Source organism: Argiope bruennichi, chromosome 4, assembly GCF_947563725.1.
Source record: "Argiope bruennichi chromosome 4, qqArgBrue1.1, whole genome shotgun sequence".
NCBI classification, from domain to species: domain Eukaryota; kingdom Metazoa; phylum Arthropoda; class Arachnida; order Araneae; family Araneidae; genus Argiope; species Argiope bruennichi.
Genome location: NC_079154.1, coordinates 143,041,459 through 143,066,670, shown reverse-complemented (window position 1 = coordinate 143,066,670; position 25,212 = coordinate 143,041,459). Strand labels below are relative to the sequence as shown.

General features: G+C 32.0%; 1 protein-coding gene across 4 annotated transcripts in view; it reads left to right on the top strand.

Moving 5' to 3' along the window:
• The window catches only part of LOC129965901 (uncharacterized), a 142,197-nt gene that overhangs the window by 98,582 nt on the left and 18,403 nt on the right, over positions 1 to 25,212 (top strand). For all 4 annotated transcript variants that reach the window (XM_056080172.1, XM_056080173.1, XM_056080174.1 and 1 more), the window contains 5 exons: positions 2,547 to 2,704; positions 4,387 to 4,587; positions 6,758 to 6,859; positions 9,365 to 9,515; positions 24,066 to 24,400. In XM_056080172.1, the coding sequence (XP_055936147.1) occupies positions 2,547 to 2,704; positions 4,387 to 4,587; positions 6,758 to 6,859; positions 9,365 to 9,515; positions 24,066 to 24,400 (947 nt within the window). The remainder of the gene's footprint in view (positions 1 to 2,546; positions 2,705 to 4,386; positions 4,588 to 6,757; positions 6,860 to 9,364; positions 9,516 to 24,065; positions 24,401 to 25,212) is intronic.

Here is a 25,212-nt window from a genome sequence, read left to right as displayed (position 1 = left end):
TTATAATTTTAGCATATGTTTGTAAATTTTATTGTATATATTACAATGATTTAATTATTTTTAATTCTTAAATTTTATCTTTTGAATTTTAATGTAGTATTTTTGTATTGTAACGTTTCGACAACTCGTCACAATGGTGGACAAAATGTTCTAATTTCAGGTAACAATTAAATTGAGATTAATCATTAATCTTGGGGGAAAGGTGTGATGTTTGGCCGCCCCTGGCGACGTCTGAGGAAACAATTGGCGAGATTCACCGCCGCTGTTGAGGGTGACTTTTTTATATGATATGATGAGAAGAGCTTGTGTGGTGGAGGTAGAATGTTGGTTGTGATTTTGATTCGAATAGATAATTTTAAGAAAAGTCTGAATACTGCGTTTTTATTTGAGATGTGTGTTTTCTTTAAGAATACGCTCGTGTCATTACAAGGAGGAAACAGCTGAAATCAGAATAGCTCCAGCAGGGTTTCCATCAACATCTATCAGAATCGGAGATAGCCCATCACGGGCGGGAACTCCGTAAACCTTGCTTCATGGTGACTCTGACTAAGAAGGGTCGCGCTCTGCTCTTGAAGCTTTTTTATAAGAACGATGATTGTACACTTACAGCTATCAGGAAGTTTCGGACATTATAATCCATAATATTGGAGACAATAACCACAAATGGTCTGCAAAAAATGATTGCTAAATTTGAAGAGACCGGTTCATTTGACATGAAACGAGGAAGGAAAACAGTTTCCTCTGCGGCAGTGGTAGATGTGGCTACAGCATTACAAGAACAGTGATGAGGGAATTAGCAGTGCACGGGGAGTTGGCCGAGTGCTGGATAGGCTGATCAAAACGGTACGTTAAGTCCTACGGAACATCCTTATCTGTTATCCGTACAGGATAGCTCATGTGCAACAGCTGCTACCTGCTGACATGGAAGCACGTGAATCTTTAGCACTACGATTTCTTGCCCAGAGGGAAGTGGATTACGGATAGCCATGAAACATTCTGTGTTCTGACGAAGGCCGCTTCCATTCGCACGGTTCTGTAAATACGCAACTTTGCAGGATATTGGTGACCAAGAATATCTGTTCCAGTTACAGCCACTACCTCTTCAGATAACGGAATAACTTCAGGAATAACGGAAGATTTCATTGCTGGTCCGTTTTTCATCAAGGAGATCACACCTGAGCATTTTTGCGAAACCATGTCCTTCCAGCACTTCAGCAGCGTCAGTGAATGGATCGCACAATATTGATGAACGATGGCGCACCTCCGCATATTACTACTCCTGTGAAGCAGCTGCTGAGTGCTCATTTCGGAGATGATAGGATCATAACCCGCCATTTTCCAACAACATGGCCACCACGCTCCCGTGTGATTTCTGGATTTCTTGGTATCTATAGAAAGTTGTTTACAGCGAGCTGATTGAGAATCTAGCAAACGTGAAGGTAAGCGTCACCCACCACATCCATTGTATCAGTACAAATACCATCCTATCTGTTGTAGAGCATGCCGTTTAGCGCTTCAAATTAGTAGCGGAACAAGGCGGTGGCCATATCGAACAACTTATGCCTTAACCACCCATCAGTGAGGTGTTTGTTCCATTAAATAAGGTGTTTGTTAGATTCCTTTTTTTTTTTTTTTTTTTGGTCATTATCACTGTTTTTGCTATAAACATATATTCTTGTCTTATCGCAAATAAATTTTTAGTAAACCCTTGAACTCTATTGTTTCCTTTTGGCTAACAACATTCCTGTATTTAACGAATCTATTTTCGGTTTTTTTCCCCTCTGACAGCACCATCTATCGGTACATTTTGGAACTATTTTTTTTTCCTTCGCCAAACAAAATGTCATTGCCTCACGATTATTCTGCTAAAATATCAAGTCATTCAGACCAGTAGTTTTAAATCGTCAGTTTAATTATAATCACCTTGTATTTTTTAACTTTGATGCAAGATTTTGAGCGTTTCTTTTTGTGTTATCTTTATTTTACTTTTTAAAATGAACTAAATTGTTTTTAAATTTATTTTCTTTGTGACATTATTTATCTGGAGAAATAAGACAAAGATAGTGTTTTCAAACTACATATTCGAAAGCATAGGGTTCCGTAAATAATATCATAATATAATTTTTATAAAGTGAATTTTGACTCTGATTCAGACAAACATTCAAGATATATACCATAAAACTAGAGCTAAGTGTGGTAGGCGTGAAAAAATGAGCCATTAAAAGAATCAATAATGGATTCTAAAATTTATGTTGGACACGCATGGTTCAATTTTAATGTGCAGTGACCAAGTTTTATGCTTCCAATCAATACTCGTCAGAGCGCTACAAGTTTGAAGCGCTCTGAAGTGCCTGAGTTTCCGTGCTCTCTAAGTTAGGGTGGGGTGAGGGGAGGGATGTCTGCTCCTCCTGACCTGAGGAGAAGCATCAGAATGTGGGTTAAATGACCTCCCCAAGACTTCAAGCCCTTTCTCAGATTATCGTGGGCATTTATTTGTCAATATATTTTAAAACGTTTAGGTTGACGTTGTTCCTTTTGTCGAATAGGTGATCGTCTCAATGAGCTGATAGATGTGTGGATTCGGGACAAGGATCTTCTCCGTCTGGAACACGTGGTCATCGCTGGACAAGGTGAGAGGCTCATGGGGAGGACCTCGGACGATAGACAAGTACAGGAATTCCTCGACCTCGTGCCCACCTACATGGTATGACTGTGTCAAAGCCGGTTAAAAAGAAAGATATTTTTTAGGTTTTTCAGGGATACCTTATAGATCTGGATTTTTTTTTCCTTTGTATATGTAGTACACATAAATAAAATGTTATATTTACCAAAAAATTCGACCTCAAGACTTTCATGAATGTTCCCCATATCTGAAAATTCCTTTACGGAATGAGACTGTGTTTTTCCCTGAGAACTTCGAAAACGTACCGAGTGTGAGATGAACGAAATTTGTGATGAGATCCCCAAAATGAGGCTTTTGCTTCTCATTTTATGTAAAATGTGTCAAATGAAAGTCTCCGTCTGATTCCATGCACACACGATAGTTCAAAAGGGCTCGATGTTAAAGGGACGCATATTGTTTCATCACCAGAATAGCAGTCTCATACTAAAATGTTGAAGTCATTATGAAACTCTTGGACCATCTGTCTTATTCGAGTGAAGGTGAACTCAGTCACTAAAAAACGCAACAAAAAAAAATAGAATGCGTGATTTATCGCTAGAAAAAATTTATCTAGTGATGAAATTTATAAAATGATAATCTAAAATCGAAACAGCAAATTCTATGAATGTTTGGATCCAGTTCATTTATGATAAAAGATCAAAATACGGAGTCGATTCCCTTCTCTTCAAATGAAGCTGTTCATGGAACACATCGTAGGAAAATATCAAGCGAGTACACTTCCACACTCAGAATTTTCAACAAAAAAAAACCCTCACATACGTGAGTATTTTATCACGCATTCCATCAAACCTTTTCAAAATTTAAATTCATAAATATAAATAATAAGACTACTATTTTATGACTAAGAATTGACTGAGTAGCAAAGAAAAGTTTGAAAACATCTATGATTATGAAGCACGGATCAACCCTTGAGAAAATAATATCCCTAGGCAGCTGGGGAAAAAAGCTCAGAATTTGGAATTTCTATGTTTAACGGAAAGGCAAAACAAAAGCATAGTTTTTTAACGTTATTTTGAGCTTTCTTTTCAAGGTTTTATTTTCTGTTTATGCAATATGCCCACTTAGTCAGAAAAAATAGTCTCCCCCAACATACACACACACCTCCATACAAGGCTAAAAAAATATGAAACTAATAAGTTTAAAAATCCACCTTGCATTCTCCCCCACCTTCCTTTATGGAAGATCTTAGATTAAAATGTCAAATAGATTTATAAACATATTCTTTTCTGTAAGAACTCCTTCTTTTCTGATTGCTTTGAATTCAAAATATTTTAGACGTCTTTATTCTAGAATTCTTGAAAATGGTGCGCATTGGTGTTCTTGAATATTTTACATATTTCATCGATTCCAGCCGTCGGTGTGGAAATCCAAATCATTTCATGCAGAGAACCTTTCTATTCTTCCGTTTTCTTTCTGAATGGAAGAAAGACATTCGATCAAATATTTTATGAAACGTTGAAAATGGTTTGAATTTCATCTCGACAATGGAGAGTACTGTTGAAAATGATTCAAAAGCGATTGAATGTGTAGAACACCGATAAATAGGCTCGTAAGCGCATGAATATATTTCCGTTATCAATGGTAACTTTGGTCTTCGGCATTTTTTGCCTTAAATAATTATTTCGTCACTACCTCATCTAGTTTCCTTTTAATGAAACACTTGTAAAATATTTTATATGCAGTGTGTTGTTTCGTTCTGACAGGCCCGCATCAAAGGGGTTCACGACGCCGTGGTGCGTGGCAGCCTGGGAGAAGTGGAATCTGTCCTGACGAGAAAGCGCTTTGCTCTCAGCCGGGACCACCTGGGGGCCAGCCCTCTCCATCTCGCTGTTCTGCACGGACACACGGATATCGTCAAGTACATCATAGACAATTTTCCCGAAGCGCTGGATGGGCCGGACAACGTAAGTCTTCCACTCCTTTTTTTTCTTTTTCAAAAATAAGTGGGTCATGTCCAACTGCTTTGAAATAAAAGAGGGAAAAACAATTCCCATTCAACAGGCCCGAAATTTCCTTTGAATTCTGAGTCAAGTTTGGTTCGCTGCTGCGAAGGATGAATCATTCATGCTTGAGATGGATTTCAACAAACACAAAATGAATTGCAAACAAATCGTAGATTATTTTTTGGAATAAAATGAACGAACTACTAAATTTTTCAATTTCAGTGCGCATTAAAACTTGAGTCATTCGGCATTTAATTATCTTTCAATTGAAAAGAATCAAACAACCTCCATAATTTGCCATAACTTATACATATGCTTATAGTTTCTTTTTAATATAATGTAATTTAAATTTTTCTTACAGAATAATCATTTTGCATTATCATGAAGCAATTAAAATTTTGATATTTAGAAAGAAACAAAGCTTGATCAGAATATCGTAGAACAGGTTTTATATTTGCAGTTTCAGAAAATGTGGTTGCATTATACATGAAATAAAAGAATATTTGATCAAAGGCATACATGACAACTGAATTTTTCAATTTTTGAATATTCAACATTCTAGATTATAGCAAAGAAAATAAAAAGTAGGTTATATGTAATATATGTCGGTTATTGATTTTTACATATAATGCTGAATGGAAAAAAGCTTTTGCAAATAAATCAGAATTAAATCCATTCAATGAACTGTTTTGTTTTTCTTTCAAGTAGCCAAAATCTTATGAGTTTATGAAAAAAAAAATTGAATGAATTTTCAATTGATTATGGAATGATTTTTGAAAGATGTTGTTGACTTTTAGGTGGCAATGATGTAAAAGTATTAAAAATTCCATATAGTAAAATATTTAATTGAAACAAAGCGTGTAACATCTCTCTAAAGCCCAGAACTTGCGTAAAGACCTTTCTTGTGCATTTGTAAGAAAAATATCGACGCAGCTCCAGACGCGAGATTATATTTTTGTTCTCGTTTGATCCTAATTCTATAAAAGCCAGCTCTATGGAAAAACTTCATGAATCGCATTTTTTTTTTTTTTTTTTTTACTTGGGTAGTTGAGGATAATGGTGAGTAACTGGTATTTTCATCAGAAATTAATGTTAAATTATTTCAGTGGTGTTTTTATTTTCTGAAATTTGCAACTGATCTTATTGTAAACTAAAAATTTCGCAAATGCTTCTAAGTTAATTTGAGACTATTGACTACTTAGGTGATGTGAGGCCTAGAACTTATTTTAAAAATTCCTTTCCATGGAGGCAGAGTTTGGGGTTGGAGATGCTCAAAATTAAAGAATAATCAAAAAGTATTTGACGGAAAAAATTTAGGAGTCGCTGCTATAAACTATCAAATCAAAAAATTGCTCTAAAATTTTTATAAAAATATTTATCAGACCCAATAATTAAACAGTTCTTCAAATATATATATTAAAAAATGTTCGAAAAATATTTGAATATATATAAAATTTGTTTTCATTGCTCTTAATAGCAGAATGCTCATTAATGCTCAGACAATAATTAAATCTTATTGACTTCATTATTTAATCGTTTTGCAAAACCAAAATCATTGATGCGCGCCAGAAAAATTCATACAACAATTTGAGTGCTTAATAGCAATTATACTTCTATAAGAATTAACATACTTGGAAATAAATATTTATGCATCATTGCATTGGGAGTTTTTTTTAATAAACTCGAAAAATGAAAACAATGTCTTAATTTTTGAAACAATTGAAGATAATTTTTATTGCATGCCTTTATTTAATATATCTTGTTTCATGCTCATAAATGTAAAATTCTATATTCAATATTTTACTCATTTCTCAACATTTTGAAATTTCATACATTTGTATGTTGCCAATAAAAATAAACTATTTTAATATCTTAGTTAATTAATTCATCTTCAATTATTTAATTAATCGATGTAAATAAATTTTCTTTGCATATAACTAGTACTATCTGGTAATAAAATTGTAAGAAAAAGTAAATTTCTAGATTCTATAATGTTTATAATTATAAATTAAAGCCTAAAAAGTGGAAAATAGTTAAAAATGAAAAAAAATATCACATTTTGGAGTAGAAAAAAGTCTGTTTTCAAAATTATTTCATTGGTTTGAGTTGTCCTCTTCCGTTTCGCGGGCAGGAGGGTCGCACCCCGTTGCACTACGCAGCGGTCATGAGGGACGGCGGCACCTACTACAGAATCTTGCTGATGGCCGGGGCAGACGAAGTGGTCAAGGATAAAGTAAGCTTTCGTTTCAATACTTACATAGTGGCGTAGCAAAAGAGACCGGACTTGCCAAGTGAATAAAAATACACAACATTAAATGCTCGATAAATATCTCACGTTGTCTGTCAAAGGAGCATGTGCCCGATGGACAAAATGGCCGGAAACTAGCCTCGTTTTCACTTACCATTACACTTTAAGATCTCTTTCAGACTGTATTCTCACATCGCTACAACCATTTTCACAAGTAGTGCTTAAACCCAGATGACTCCTAGAAACAAATAATGTCTCAGCTTTCCCTGCATCCAGTTATGTCTTTCCATGAAATGGACCTCTAACAAGTGTCGATTTCACTTTATTTGTCTGATTAGAAAAATTCTACTGATGTCCAAGGTCGACGTCGTTACCCGTTATTATCACAAGAGTGGTGCAACTTTTAGACATTTAAGACGGATATGCCAGAATTCCACTCACTCAGTTTCCACTGCTTAGGAAATATCGCCTCTGTAATTCCGTGTCCTGAATTTGAATCGATTGTTTTTCGATTAATTTTGTGCTTTTTCACAATGGCGTTTAGCCAGAAATATTAACTATACTAAATGGAATGACCAAATTAATGCAATAACACATATAAAACTAATTTCCTATATTTCTAAATTGTTTACATCTAAATAATGTCCGATTTAGAACTATTATACATATCCCCAAAGGAAATTTTTCGAATTAAAAAAATGACAGTTTTGCGGGCAAGGACCATCATGTTGTAACACTTTTCTTCTAATGTGCTCTTACTAATATTCAATTTATATTTAAATGATCCTTTTAACAATTTCAAATTTTTACTAAGACAAAGTTAATTTTAAAAAAATTATTAATATTTGAAATTAACTCATCTTAATATTAGGATTAATCAAACATAAGCAATCGAGTTATCGCTCCTGTCAGTCAATCCATTTCAATCTTCTCAATTATCATTCAGCTACTCGTCAAACTGTGGAGCGAAAAATTAGCAACTCAATGGAGCGACTCGGTTCAAAATTTAATGATTACAAGTGAGGAATCCGCCTGGTCCCCTCCTTTCATTCATTAAAACCAGGCAAAGAAAGGGATTTGTTCTGTGTATTAATGGTGTACTTGGGCTAAACTAATGGTGCACTAAAATACACCAAATTTTTCTTAGCCATTTTAATGCTATAAAACAAAATTAAGATTCTCCAAAAGTAAGTTCCTTTAAAAATTCCCTGGAGAAAAACGCAAACCGAAAAAAGTAACAAATTACTTTGGAAGAGAAAGCCAAGGACTTGAAAGCTCTGCAACTTTATTAAAGAAGGAGTGCTTCTGTTCTTTAATGGTCGGAGCACTTGGAGAAAGTAGACTCAGCATGCCTTCATACTTTACCGACTCTCTGCTTACTTGATTCTTCTCGTTCGAGATGCAAAAGAATTCTGACCTAATTGCAGTGGCGAATGGGACTTTGAGAGGAGCTGCCTTATATGTAAGTCAGAGGTTATTATATGATTGTGAAATCTATTGGATTTTATTTCCTATGTTTAGGAGCTCGTGAAAATCCTCAGGCAAAAGCAAAATATTTGAAATGTAGATTTTTATATTATAAATCAATCCCAATATTTTCTCCGGTTTTCACATTATACAAAAATGGACTTGATTCGATAATAAATAAATAAATGTTAATCATTTCCATTAAAATGAATAAACATAAATAGTGCTTATTTTTATTTCAATAGTAATATTTAATGTATATCACATCAATATCAATAGAAAAGGAAAGAAAATTAATATTACTTAATTATAACTTCATATTCCTTCATTTCTTTCAGTTCATTTTTTTTACTACCACACTTGAATTTAAAACTGAATTAAATTTTAATCATAATTTTTTACAATGAGAAAAGGGGTTGAATATGTTAAAATTTTAGTAGTCTTTTTTGATATAGAGCATTGCAATTGAACAGGTTGTAGTTAAGTCACTTTTGTAGCAAAAGGTTTTAAATTGCAGCCAGTGAGTAAACTGATATCCTGTATTAAATATGGATTAAAAAGACCCTTAAGATGACAGCATTACAATAGTTTTGTTCCCAAATAATACAGTACTATTTGTAGTTTATAAATGCCTAGAACTTACGTCACTGTAACTTTTACCCATTCCATTAACTATCAGAAGATGCTTTGAATATAATGGAAAATTGAAAACACAGATATTTTGGTTATTTCTTATTCATATGATACGTTTCAAACTGCAAATTAGCATGGCTAGATGAGAGGCGTTCATTATTTTGATTATGCGCACATACGTTAGAATGCCGGAAATATATCTGTACAGTCTACCCCAAGAACAGAATGAGCCCGTCATTTAAATTTTTTTCTTACCTTTGTCCAATTTGATTTTAAAAGGTAGCTTAAGAATCAAATTTTATTTTCATTGCTTCTGCTCTTGTTACTTACAAAGCTGTTGCTTCGCCGAAACTCGCTGTTTCACTCCTTTCAAACCCTTTTCCATTCCAGGCTGGTCACACACCGGATTACTACCTCACCCATCCGGGAGTGTTAAGTATCCGGGAATTGTTGGAGGGCTACCGGATCAGAGAAGCGCAGAACAGACGGCCTTCGCAAGTTAACATCTGGCAACGTCCACCCACCGATGAGGCTGAAAAACGTGAGTGACTCCTTTGACAGAGCAGAAGTAGTTGGTTTCCTAAGATGGTAGATAAGACAGCTTTACTAAAAACTCTTTTAGCCGCAGTCGATGTATTCAAACATCTTTTCAGATTGTTTATTAAGATGGCATCCGAAAGGATATTTAGCATTTCATTAAAAAGAGAATCATGAAAAATGTCCTCGATTCATAGAAAGCCTGAGCGTCATTATATTTTAAAAGTTTTTTTGTTACTGGATTCGTCTGACGAGCTCTTCATTCTCCATAGTAGCACAGCAATGGAATTCAGAAAGCTATGTAAAATAACTGTATGTGGCGGCGTGTGCAAATCCGGCTTATATTTGTCATGACGCTCCAAAATTGTGCTTAAACCCATAGACATAGCAAAAAGGCTCAGAAATTTCCTTTCTCTCCGTGACTGCAGTTCCTGTTTTCACCCAATGACTAGTCACGTCATTGAAACAATCGACTAGGTGATGACTTTGTTTGCATTTTGTGCAACATAGAAATAGCGTGGAGAATTTCACTCTATTTAAATTTCATCGAAGAAAGAAGCAGTTGTAAGCAGTTTGTAAGTCAATCAATGAAGGACTTACAAATTGACAAGAAGTCATTGTCAATTTTCAAGTCATTCATTGATTTTTCTCAGCAACGTTATTGAATTGCACTGAAACTTAAGTAAAATGACGTCAGAAATGTGTAAGCATGTCTCCGAATGAAAAGGAGATTACTTTTAGCGGCTTTATTCTACATCGTAGAGTATGTAGGGATTTCTCTGGGATTTAACTGTGCATAAAAGAAGGAAACAGCAATTTTGAGATTTCCCTGATGATCAGCCACCATAGAAATAAACAATTTCTACTTCGTGGGATAGAGCCGCGGCTACTTGTTCCCATTATATATAATAATTTGATTTTTTGTTGTTCTTTGATTTTGGCAAAAGCAGACACTTTTGCTACTTATTTTGTAATTCAGGAAAGAAATAATGATTTGAGATATTTGGATATCTAAACAATTATACATTTACTTCAAATGCGACACATATCGTTCATCATTTCTTTAGCGTAATTCATTTTACTCTAAAATTCCTAGCACTTAATGCAAAAAATCTTTCCAGTAAAATTTGAGTTTTTGTTTGAATATAATATAATAAATTGATGAAAATATCGAAGTTGTAAACTATAACGTCGAATCAGATAGCAAATTTCTTTGATTCTCTTTAAAATCTTTGTAAATTTTTTCGCTATCGTCTGACTTCGAATTTTGAAACTTGCTGTAATTAGTTTCATATAAAAAATTTTCTTTGCTAATTCTAATATCGGTTTCTACTTTTCCATAATTAACATCTTACGTTTTGACTTTTATCTTCGTGGTTTTGAGACGTAGAAAGATTTTTTTTTAAAATCCTAATGAATATTTTAGTACCAATTGACTAAAGATTTTTAAAATCCGATTCTGTAGGAGAATGATACACATTAAATTGATTAGGATCAAATGCACTTCGGCTAATGTGGTGCAGCTGCTTTCCCACAGATATCCAAATGCATTCAAATTCCTCTAGAAACAAGGAAATGACATCTTTGTTGAATTATGGCAAATATTTTATATTATTCAGGAAATTTCTTATAGTACTTTCTTTCAACTCAGTGCGAAACGTGCTTATCTTCTTAAGAAATAGAATATTGCAATATATCAGTAAAAGTGAATTTAAAGAAAAACAATTGGCTAAAACTGAACGATAATATGAGAATGCAATAAGAATCGATAAAAGATTCTTCAAGTGATATGATTCTAGAGAATCGCATTTAATATGTGAATTTCTACATCCTATTTGCTATTGGCTTTTCCCCCATCGATTAAGCAGCTTTGGCTCTTATTCCACACATATTTTTTATTTTTTGAGTTTCAGTCTTCATATTCTAGTTTTGATTAATATCTTACTTCTGAAAGTTACTCATTTTACTAGAATTATGAATTTCTCGCATTTTTTTCCATCTTTATTCCTATTTTATGGTTTCAAAATTCTGATTTATGTATATATGTATATATAATATAGTTTTTCCTACATATTGAATGGACAATTATTATGATCATTCCACTCCATACAATGTTAGGCCACTTTTTGTCCTTAATACTGCATGGATTTTTCTTGTCATGGACTCTATGAGATGTTGGTAGGTGGTTTGAAGAATTTGAAACCATGTCCAATGAAATGCACTATCCAGTTTCTTAAAAGAGTTGATGATACTGGATCTATCTGCCGGTTTCCCTGTTCAGTCTCATCCCCCAGATTCTGAATTGGGTTAAGATCCGGTAGTTGGGCAAGCTAACGAAGCCCGATAAAGCCTCTGCTATGCTCTTCGAACCATCTATGGACAATGCCAGCTTTACGACAGGGAACGTTGCCCTGCTGGAAGTATCCATCCGCTGCCGGGTACACGACTAATCTAATGAGGCGCAATTTGATTCGTGACAACGCTTAAATTCCTTCGGGCATTCAGTCAAAGGATCCAACAATGCCAAGAAAACCATAATATTGCCTCCACCAACTGGAATTGTTGTGGCAATGCAGTTGCGGTCAATGCTTTCATGTTGTTTTTCCCGAATTTGCAGCATGCCATCTGAATGGTATAATTGAAAAGGATAATTGAGGATAAGCGGCGCCCCCCTTTCTCTTCTGATGAAACTAACAAACCATGTCTAAAAGTATAAAAAATTAGAATTATCACTTTATGCGCCTTATTCTGATCTTTTCATTTCCTTTTTTTTTTATTTTTGTCCTGCCCTAAATTGTTTCCTTTAGATCTATTTTTTAAATCACTTCATTTTAGTATTTGATCAAACAAAGTAATTCAATTGACTGAGTATTAAATTTTTCTTGTTTATAAAAAATTATAAATCAGTTATTCCAAGGATCTCAGCTGCATTTCAGTGGCTTAGTAATAGGAGGGCATAGTTGCCCTCAGGTGCTAAGTAGATGCTGAAAAATTTTAAAGGAAAATATGAAGAGGGAACGAAAAAAATACCATACTTATGGCGCCATTTGCACTAACTGAGTCACTGATGACAATTGGTAGTGATAAAATTCTGCACGCTCCGGGCGTCCCTTACTCTTAATACGCCATTTTTGCTTTTGATATAAGAAATTAAATGTATTTAGCAGAGCAATTTTGAAGACTGCCATTTTGGTACTATGCTTTAAATAGCCTGCGCCACTTCTTGTTTATGAGCTCACAGAAAAGAAGATATGCCGCTTAATTCAAAATCAATCATTAAAATTTTAGTGGGGAGGTTGGGAAGGCTGAAAAACATGATCTCACATTGGAGAGAAAAGACGTGTGCAAGGGGAACCTGGAAAATGAAGGAACGGAAATGTAGCATTAAGTGATAAATAAAATGACATACATATTATAGCATTACAGTAGGTGTTAAAAATCTCCTCCACATACTAGAACATGGAACTGTTAGCGTATTCTGAAATAAAACTAGCATTTTCCAAGCATTGAGGGAATTAAGGTGGGTGACTACGTTCATGAGGATTTTTTTTTTTTTTTTTTTTTTGGAAAATGCTCTTAAATAGTTATATTTTGAATTTTTGCATAAGTAAAATTGAAAAAACATCTGGAAAACCAAAATATACCAATCAAATGACAAAACTCTTTAAAAATTGAAAAAAGAGCTTTTTTGACTAAAAACAGATATTAAAAAAATCTTTTTGTTCAGAGGTTTATCAAACGATTTGCTTAAAATTTTACAGAAGAGCTTAAGAAAAATATTACCTAGTTCCGAAACTAAAAAATTAGCTGTATTTTCATCCAATATTTAAATTTAGGGATTCATTTGATAAATAACATGTCATTTTTTAATGAGTGAAACATTAAAATAAACATAGAATATTTCTAAATTTACAGATTACTTATTCTCTAATTCAAGAACTGAAAAAAATAGTGAGAAATTATTGTACTAAATTTGAAAAAAATATGCATTAAATTTTAATTTAGGGGACTTTTCGTAAGAAAATTCTATCAAAAATTTGAATTTTTGCAGCATTTGAAGGTATAATATAGCATTAAAACGTATATAAATACAAATATAAAAATCAAAGAAACTTCTAAAAAAATAGACTTAGAAATAAAATTCAAACGGTTTTATAAAGAAGACTGTTCAAATATTTAAAATTTTTTAAATGTCTCTTTTTCGCAAATAATAATAATAATAACTTTTCAACGTAGTCATCTACCAAAAAAAGTGGATATTAATGCTAAAAGGTCATTACCAACCGAGTCAATTTTTCAAGGCCTGCTCAAAAATTAAATTGATTAGAGATAAATCTAATACCATACTGACTAAGAGATTATTTTACTTCTACACAACTCATTTAAACTTTCTTGTCAAGTAATCAATGCACAGTATTTGCTAAATGTGTCACATCTTAGTGGAATCATGCTGATTTGGATTCAGCGTTCTTCATATCCTCAAGACCTCTTCTACTGCTGCATCTTTTGTTAGATGCTATAGGATTATATGTCATGTGATTTTCTGTTCAGTCAACGATGGGCGGCTGCTGTTTTGAAGATCATGTAAGAAGCGAAGTTGTAAACAAATCATCCTTTATTACATCATTTTGTATGTTTGACACCATATCTTCTCATGTAAAATCCTTTTTTTTTTTCACTATTCCTCACCAAACATGAGTCTTTCACTCTAAACTGCCTTGTAGAATCAATCTTTGAGAAATTTGTGACTTTGAACAACAGCATGTCCCAGTTCTGGATATTAATCAGAAAGCTTATCATGTGAATTCATTTCGAAAAGAATTGTGTTTAATTCTAAGAAAAATTGTCTTCCTTGAAATGTTGTACCTTCAGGAAAAAATTGTAAGTTTTTTTAAGCCGATAAATTATATCTGTTTAGGACCAAATGAGTTCATCCGAACAAATGTTGAACAAAAAGAATTTTTACCTGTAAACTCTTTCTTGTCATGTGTAAAGTGGACTCTTGTTTTAGATGGTCAAATAATATTCCTATATAGCGAATGCTTTTATTTGAAAACCGAATGCAATTTTCTAAAAGGTTATGTAAAATAATGATCTTCAAAACGGGCGAAATAAGTTAATGCATGCTATTAAGTTTGGTGAAAATTATACGGCGTTTTCATAAAAGTGTCATAAAAAAACCTTAAGAAAATATTTTTTATTAGTTTGGTATTAAATTAAAAAAAAATTATTTATCTGATTGCTTCTGCGATTTAATTATCTCTGTAATCAAATAATCATATTTTCTACAAATATTCTTTTTAATAATATTTAAGTTAGCTTTCTTCAAATGTTCTTTTTTTTAATCATCTTTTTCTAATTATTATCGTACTCTCACTAGATGAAAGTGTGATAATAATCAGAATATTTGGTTCCAAATCTTCAGTTCAGAAACATTCGGTAACATGATATAATCGTAACGATTACGTAATCATCGATTTAAAAAGTTTCTTTGTTCGAAATGTAAAGCTTTCAAAAATATTTGGATTGCATACAACTGTAGTTTTGTAAAGCAAGAGTCCACTTGTAGTGTAGTGCTACTTTTTAGTGCATTTCATTATGTAAAATAAGCTAACATACTGAACTGAAAAATAAAATATTTTTTCTAATATGTTTGTATTTTTATTGCCATATTTATGAAAGGTGATTTTGCAGTACACTCAAACACAAAAATCTGCAGCAATACACACATTTGGACTCTTGTTTACATCTGCCGACTTTAAAATTCTTTCACTCCTGGTGCTTGATGATTCCAAGAAGATTACGAATTAAATTTACAAAGGTTTTTTTTTTAAAAAACACGTTTTTTTTAATGTTTTATTTATTATTATTTTTTAATTTTTGGACTAAGTAGAGTTTTTAAGTGCTTAATTTTGCAAATATAATAAACAGTTTTTTCTGTTTATAAGTAATATAAAATTAATTCTATGTTTTATAATCAGAAAAAGACCATAGTTTATTTAATATTTGATGCTGATTGTTTCTTGCAATCCAGATCTTTTACAAAAAGACAAACCACAAAAAAATCCAGTTGCTGCTTTTGTAATTGTTATAACACTGTATATAATTATAAACGGAGCAAAAAAATCAGATGAATGACATATTTAATATCTAATTTTTGGATGCAAAAATATCTTACATTTATTTCATACACATGCGAAAAGAAATGATTTCAAATAACTTTAATGATTCACGAAGTATTGATTAATCTTTTATCACCATCACTATTTTTATCACCACAAATTTATGCATTTATTATTTTTTATTTAAATTAAGGACAGAAGCGGATTAAATAAAATTTAAAGATTATTATTTTTTAATTGAAATTTATTAATTTTCTTAAATGTCCAAATAATTTTCTAGGAAAATGAGTTCTTTTTATAAATATTTTATCTATACATATAAAATGCTAAAGATCTTTACATAGAGCTCGGCTCTTATTGCTTACTGTTGAATAGCAACAATCGAATGTAAACAAACTGCCATACAAACACCTATACCATTGATCGTTTTTATAGTTGCACTTGATTCAACATTTGGCTAATGAACAGAGCTGTAAAATTTTAGTAGAAATATCTTGGAGAGGGTTTACTGTGCACCCTCCATTTTTTCTGACGAAATAATGTAAAAGAAATTAAGAGAAAGGTTTCAAACAGAAAGTCTAATCGACCGCGAAAATAGGATTAACCATCACCAGATGGCTAATTGATATGACCTAACTATACAAATGAATGGCTATATTTTCCAAAATTATTCTCGCACAAAAGTAGTATTTATATTAGTTGAAAATTCAAAATAAAATTAACTATGTAATGATTGATATTCCTTTCTGTAAACTTTTTCTTTTTTTTTAATAAATTCTTCAATAAATTAAATATGTGACAATGCTTTTAATATTATGAAATTCGTCTATAAATTCATTCAATCGCATGCTTTTACCCATATAAAATGAAGATTTAAGAAATGCTTTATTTAAATATTAATCCGGAACTAGGATTTCCACTTCCCAGGGGCAGCCAGCTGTCTTCAAAGGAGGCTTACATAATATTAAACAAAATTCAAAATTCAAATGAAATTCATTTAAGTACTATTTCTTAAAATATTTCATACTTGCAGGGAGGAGATTATAAATAACTTTTAAAACATTTATGATTATTCTTTATATGACCTCAATTATATTAACAATCTTTATTTGGCAAACGATTCTGTTTAAGCAAATTAAAGTCTCGTTCTTCTACGTTTTTGATAAAAAAAAATGTTAAACTTTTAAAAATGAATGCGAAAATTCAACTTATATCTGTTCTCAACTTTTAAATATAATTATATTAGTTTTGATAAATTACATTTAGAAGTACGTAAATTATATTTTTATTTCTCTATTTAATACATTTGGTTTATAAATGCTATAACAATTTAACTGAACTGTGCTGAATCAATCAAAAGCTGTAGAATAAATTTGTGATTGTCACTTAAAAAACAATATCTCTCTTAAAGACTTTTCGACGAAAAGACATTTAACAGAATAATAAATTAGCATTAAAATCCTGATTCTCATACTTATATATAATTGTTTTTATAGTTAAATGTTTTATAATTTTTATTCAATGACACTTCTTTCAAATTTCTATTATTATTAGAAGTTCCAAAGTATTTGGTGGATAATAGCTTAAAAAATAACAATGGAAATTTATTATTTGTAGAATAAATAAATGACTATTTAGAGGGTATGCTACCATTTCAGTTCTACATATACAATACTTAAATATTTTGTATGTAATGATAACTTTTGCAATCAAGAAAAGATTTGTTTCGAATACTAAATTGCCGGTAAAACAAAAACTGATTTGAATTCACCAGTGAATGAGAGGCACGTTCGTAAGTTAAAGTCATTGATCGTTTCATGTTTATTGATGAGCAGTAAGAAATGGTAATGCTGACAACGAAATGCGTGGCTAAAGCTGAAAAAGAATAAAAATCTATTCGTTTTTCTTTCTGTCTGTAAAATATTAAATCCAAAACTAAATGTTTATTTCTTTCAAATATTAAAAGTTATATTTAATTTTACTTCTTTCGCTCAGAACTTTCAGATTTGGTGCTTTCAGCGTAATAGCGAAGGAAGGTTTAGGCTCAGGTGCACTTCAGACGAAACTTTCAATATTCTAGAATATTTCTTTGCGAAAAAGTATAAAATCTCTAACAGAAGTTTTCAATCTAAATATTTTGCCATGCATCTAGTATTTTAATCTATAGTAACATGTAGATTGTAACTTCACAAACACCTCAGAAATAAAAATGAAAATATTGTCCGAGATCAATTAATCTAAATAGGGGAATAACCCTTAAGAGAAAATGTCAAATATTTTCCACTGTAATCAAAATTTGTACTAGGTCATTTTTCCATTGGGAATCTATTCATGACATTGGAATAAGAGATTTCAAATTTTATACAATTCTAAATACGTAGATCTTATGAACATTTGAGGAGCAGATTCTTTCAATAAGCAGTCTGTCAAAAAAGTATTGGGACACACCATAAGTTCACAGATTTTTATCATAATATTTCAGTTAAATTTACAACTGAAACCAAAACAAAGAAGTAAATATTAATTTGATATATACAAATCATAATAATTCCAACAAAACTCTCATATTAACGCAATTATGGTTATAATTGGAAATAAAAGGAATCAAGTTAAAAAAAAATGTGCTCAAAAATGCATTGGGACATTTCCCAATAAATAAATAAAAACAATATAAACTTTAAAGTTGATATTTTGATTACTTCTCGTAGACTATTTGGCATGTGTTGAGGCTATTTTTTGCAAAATGATCCATCTATTTTGGCCCTCACTTCAACCAAATGTTTTCTTAAATCCTGCTTGTTCGAAAGTTGATGTTCCTAAAGATTTTGATGCGAATAATCCCACATATGCTCAATGGGATTAAAGTTTCGACATTGTACAGGAGTCTTAATAACGCTAGGACAATGGTAGAGGACCCATTATTTGCAAATATCAATAATGAGTCTCTATATTTTGGGTCATTTTCCTTGATACAGTTTAAAATATGTTGAAATTCCCAGCTTGCTTGAAATTTGCTTTAAATTTCGCTTGAGAATGTAAAAATAGATATCTTTATTCATTGTTCAACCAATAAATGGAAGTTCTCGACACCAGTGCTTGCCATACAACCCCAGACTGTTTTATTGCCCCCCCCCTCCATATTTGACAGTAGGCCGAACATTTTTGACATAGATGGCTGCATTTGGTTTCAGCCAAATGTTTTGCTCGTCATCCAAACCGAAAATGTTATATCTGCTCTCATGAACAAAAATAACATTTTCCCAAAATTCCTGCTGCTTTACAAAAGTTTTAGCTAATGCCAGCCTAGCTTGTCGATTTGCTTTGCTGATGTAGGGCTTTCTTTGAGGTACTATGCCATGATATTTATGTTTTCTTAAAACATTTCTCCCAGTTTCAGGATTTACAGATTTTCTGAACTTACTTTTGCATTGCAGAGTCAATTTTACTGTACTGAGTTTTAGATTAAAATGAACTTATTTCACAACCCGCCTTTTTTCACCCTCATTAAATGCCCTTGGACGCCCTGAATTTTACTTATTTTGAACACTATTTATTTTTTCGAACCTGTGAATAATGTTAGACTTACTTAATTTCTAGATTCGTCCTATACAGCGAACTGATTTTTCCATTATTCCAATGACTAATTCAAAATTTCGCACATCAATCGATATAGAGGAGGATCAAGAAATAACAGGAGGTGTTCGGAGTCCTGTAGCGTGTTATGTACTGGACGAAGTATAACAAAATTTGGCCACCATAGACATTCGGTTTCGATTTATCAAAAAAAAAAAAAAAAAAAAATTAGTACCAAAAAACGCCGATAGGTGAAATCCTGGCTCTGCGATCGAAAAATTTATTATGTAATTTGCTTATACGGGTACTTTGTGACATGACATCCGAGATAAAAGAAAGGGTTGCGGGAATTTATGTCGTTCTGCGAGAATTCGTCCGCCGATTGCGTTGTCACTACATGAACGCGCCTTATTAGTCAAACTGTTTTATCAGCGGGATGAAAATGCCAATGCTGTTCATCGTGAATACCGGCTGTTAAAACAGTTACGTAGAGGATCGATGACCATAACTAACTTACGAAGAATGGTTGAAAGATTTGAAACAACAGGAATTCTTGGTGTGCAATCAGGCCGAGGACGTAAAGTTATCGAGCAGGAACAAGTTGTAGAAGTTGCAACTGCAACTTCCGACGATAATGGATCAGACGATTGCTAATAATCAGGTTATCAGCAGTGCACGTTCAATATCACGACAAACAGATATCCCGTTCTCGACGATGCAGAAGACATTGAGTAAGATACTGAAATTTTATCCATATAAGATAATATCCATTAACTGAAAGATGATGATCTAAATCTAGGTAATTTCTGGTTGTGAGGCAATTCAGGTTCACTTGAAAGGCGTTGTGTATCAAGGATATGTTCCTGACATTCTTACTTTAAAAGATCAAATAACGTTACATGTCAGACGAATAAATGCCGATAGGCTGAGAGCCACCGTCGAAAACCTCGTGTACCTCATGCATTCATTGAAACATCTAGTTGGTGGTCACTTTGATCCAAATTTAATATACGGCTATAATATACGTTTTTCATTGGTATCTGGTGTGTTACTATTTACTCTTTCCATTGGCAGTTGTGTATTCTTTTTCCACATGTTATGAGCTTGAAGCGCCAGGATTTCTCCTATCGGCGTTTTTAGGTACTATTTTTTTTTTCTTGATAAATCAAAACCGCATACTTTAACGTGTATAGTGGCCAAATTTGTTATATTTCGTCCACTACATAACACGCTATAGGACTCCGAACACCTACTGTTATTTCTTGATCACCCTGTATCTTTGTTTCTCGCTGTTTTTTTCTATAATCAATCTTACCTATTGAAAGTTTTATATTTAAAATTATAGTCTAAAAATGTGGCAGTAAATTCAATTCTATGGATGTGCTATATATTTGTTGAATTCTTCATTTCAAAAATGTCCCAATACTTTTTTTACTCCTATTTGCCTTTGAATTATATTTAAAAAACTAGATCAAATTATGATTCTGAAATACTAATAAAATTTTCCTTACAAATTGTACATCAAATGTTAAAATATTTCTTGATTCATTTCGTTTTTATTTTAATGTGATAAATAGTTTTATAAATAGCTTTGTAGTTATTCAAGTCAAGTGTCCCAATACTTTTTTTGAGTGACTGTGCATTATTACCTTTAAAATGGCATTTTCTGCTTTCATATACGATGATCGACAGCAGAATAAAATGGAGTGCCTGCTTCTTTATCTGAGAATGTACATTAAGAAATTCGCTGATGATGCATTCCACAGGCCCCTTGCTCGAGTTACCTCTTATTAATTTGGACATCTATTATAATCTGCACGTTTTGAGAAAAATGCAAGACAGGAAGTTTGTAGATTAAATGGTTCCGATTCATTTGGTGCGGCCGTTATTACTGAGCCTGAATTTCATTTCACTATATTCACTTTCAAACATAAACAGGACGAGTCTTTCCTCGGTTACAAAAACTTGTAGGAAAAATCGGTTAATCTATAAGTTCTATCTTAGCTTAGAGTAATTTTTAAAAAATTTATCGTCAGGCAAATACCGTAAATCGTCCAATAAAGTAAGCAGTGAGTTAGAAGCTAATTTTTGAGGAAACGGCATTCAGGAGAGGAAAAACATAATATATTTTGGGATTTCATGAAAACAAATTGACCAATGCTTTTAAAACTAAACAGGAGAAAATCATTTTTTTTTCAATTTATTGTTCTCCGAACTCTAATATAAAAGATGAATTAATATTGCCTGTTCTAAATTTTAAAGAGGATAAAGTTTTATCTGAAGTAATTTAAATGTAAATACCTATGTTTGGGGCCCATATAGTACAGATATGGGAAGAGAATTTGTTATACAATTGATTGCTCAACTTGAAATAAAGATTGTTAATAATAATGATTCACTTCTTTCGTTCAACAGAAATATTCATAAAACCTGAATTGATATCGTGATTATGAAAATCATTAAAGTTAATGAAGTCAGAAATTGAAAATTAAGAGTAGAATTACTCTCTATCTATGAATTCACTCTTTGCAATGATAAATATTCGACAAGCTCAAATGAACACTGGTTCATGTTAATTATTTTGACTTTAAAATTAAATTGCATGAATTTAGTGAAAAAAATTGTAAAATTGGAAATAATTTGGAGACTTTCGAAAAATTTATTCAAGAAGTCATTATTAAAATTTGTGGAAGAAATAAAAAGAAGTTTCATACTGATAAAGACAAAAATATAGACTGATGGGGAAATGAATTGAAAATCCAAAGGAGCAAAAGCAGGGAATTTAGAAGATAATTTCAAACTATTTATGAATAGAGAGTTGAATTATCTTCAAGAGGAAACTTAAATCTATACTACAAAAATATGTGAAGCCCAAACAAAATTCTTTTAGAAAATTTCTAACAAATTTAGTGCAAACTAATACTTTTAATAATATTTTTAACAAGTTTTATAAACTGGTTAAAATAAATTTATAGCAATTAGAAATCTTCAATAAATTAAGAATGAATCATGATAATTCCTTAAAGAAGGCCTTGAAATGAGTTTAGATTATCAGTTTCCAAGAGACAATAGCAACTTTTTAATTAAGCAATTTTCTCTGAACTTCAACTTTTTTTTTTTTTTTGATAATACAAGAAGAACCGCCCCCTTCCCCTTTCCCAAAAAAAATGGATAGCATTGAATCTAACAAGAATCCAGGGCAAGATGGATCTTTTTTTAATATTTTTAAAACGTTGTTTCCTTATAAACCTGGTTGTTTTCAATTTTTTATATCTGCCTTAGGAAAGGCATCTTTCCAAGTATTTGGTAAGTTGCAAAAGAAATTCTCATTCCAATAAGGCGAAAAAGACAAAACGAATCTTCTTCTTATCATCCAATTTGTCTCTTGCCTTCATGGAAAAAAATATTCGACAACATTATCATTTAAAGACTCATTTAATAGCTTAAAAGTACTAATAAAATATCATGCAAATCAATTTGGTTTCCGAAAAATTGATAGCACAACTACATAATAAATGCTGCTCGTCTGTTCAGTTAGTTAAAATAACTAAATGGTTACAATTGCTATTTCTTTGGGCATCTCAAACGCTTTTAATAGCATTAAATAAAAGGATATATTCCAAAGCCTTGAAAATGATAGTATTTCAAATTATTTATTAGCAAGTGTTTCGGACTTCCTAAATAATCTAAAATTTTTGAATAATATAAAATATTAATATAAAAAGGGAATTCCCCAAGGTTCTTCTTTGAGATCTATATTTTAACTTGTTATCGCAGATAGACTTTTAAGGAAAAAATAGATGAAAATTGCCAGCGTATAATTACTTCTAGGTGATATTATACTTATGTTAGTGGGCAGAGCCTCTTAGAAATTTACAGAAAAAAAACAAAGATGTCTCTTAAAATCATTGAGAAATGGGCAGAAAATTTGCATTTGTATATAAATCCAGGTAAATCAAAATTTATAATGTTGCCTTACAAAAAAAATCACAACACACATTCCTAGGTAAAAATTAAGTAACAGAATCCTCGTACATACAAAGATTTTGAAATATCTTGGATTTTATTTTGATGAAAAATTACATTGGCTTCATTATTTAAACCAGATTAAAGAAAAAAAAATCAGCGACTTCAAAGAAAAATTGCAAGATTATCTAAAGTAACTCGGTGTGTGAAGCTTCAAATTCTCAAAGAAATTTAAACAATCTAAAAAAATAAAATTATTAAGTATGCTTCCGAAATTTGGTATGAAAATAAATAAAAAAACGGCTTCAAATAAAAAAAAAACTTTAATGCTAATTGATAAAGCTTATTGAGAAGTATCTTTAGATTCTCTTTAAATTCTAGCAAGTTATACTCTTTTAGGACATAATTAATCAATACCAAAAATGCAATATAATTCAAATGTTCAAATCGAAATTGAGAATATTGTCATTAAACCAGAAGAAATTCAACAGAAGAAACATTTTATCCATTAAAAATTGCTCGTATTCCTAAGTAAAATCAACATTTCTTCATAACATTGTGACAAAGAAAATCTTTATGAGGGGGGGGGGGTGTCTAAGTTAGCAGATCAAGTTGGGAGTGGAGCAATTTTCTATGATGAACAAGAAAATGAAATTTCGAATATCAATCAGATTAAACAAAGAAACGAACATTTTTATGGCAGAAACTTTTGCATGGCTTAAAACACTGATGACTGGATATTCAGAAGGAAAAAAAACTATATTTTTCTTTTATTGATTCCAGTAAAAAAGAAAATTCTCTCATCTGTCAAAGGAAAAGAAAGCCTATAACAATACTCTGCTTGTATTCTGTCGATTTCACATCTTATCAATAAAAACCATCTGTTGTTTCAGTTGATCTATTCAACGAAGAAGACGAATACGATCCTTTCGAGAATGTGGAACCTGGCAATACACCGGACTTCTCGGACGATACGACCACAACCACCACCACCACCGAGCAGCCCCAGGAACAACCACCTCCGAAACCTTCCATCTACCCTATTTTATTCGATCGCCAAAATCGAGACAGTCGATACTTGGCCAGTGTATTGGGAGATGCTCTGATTCGAGGTCTGACTCAGGTGGCCAACAGGAGGCCCAGAGACCCCGTGGGTTACTTGGCCACCTACCTCTACCAATACGCCGCCAGGAAGACTGGAGACAGGTTCTCGAGAGAAAATGAGGAGGTGAGTCTGATCTTGGGAAAGAAAAAGAAAATTTATATCATTGATAGAACTTATTGGAAAGATTCAATTTGTAGATTAAGTTATATGTTGCCGTAATGCTGCATTCATTAGGATTGCAAAGAAATCTAAAATCCACGCGGCAGGCATTATAATAGGTATAGTAAAGAAATCGAAAAGCTGCGTACTGGTTCCATCCATCCGATATGCAAAATTATCAAGCGCAAAAAGTGGATAGAATCAGGGTATCTTGTCTTGGACACGATGGATGATAGGTCATCTCCTCGGTCTGGTTGCGCAGTAGGCTATCCCAGTTCGCTTTTGTCTTGACAACTTGAAGTACGCGGTTTTTTAATCACCTGTATATCCAGTATTTCTTCCCACTGCCTGGAATGTAAGTATTTGTTTTTTATTTTTCATTGCAATATTTACTAAGCATACCATTTTGAAGGGAGAATAAATGAATGTCTTTTGCTTTAACCAATCTTTTATTCGAAATAATTACAAATTATTAATATCAAAATGAAATATATCACAAATAAGAATAAAGCGCTGAACATGGATAAAAATTTCCAAACAATAACGATTTAAATAATATGCTTAAAAAGAAAATATATAACTATTTAAATCTAAAATATAAATATGCAAGATAGTACTAAAAATGGAAATCTTTACTCATTAATAATATAAATTTTATAAAAGTACTTTCTTCAAAACTGCTTTTGAGAAACAAAGTACAAAATTAAAACTTTAGGCCAGCGAGCATATGAGTAGCGATAACATTCTTTAGTACTTTGATGTATTAAAAAATAATG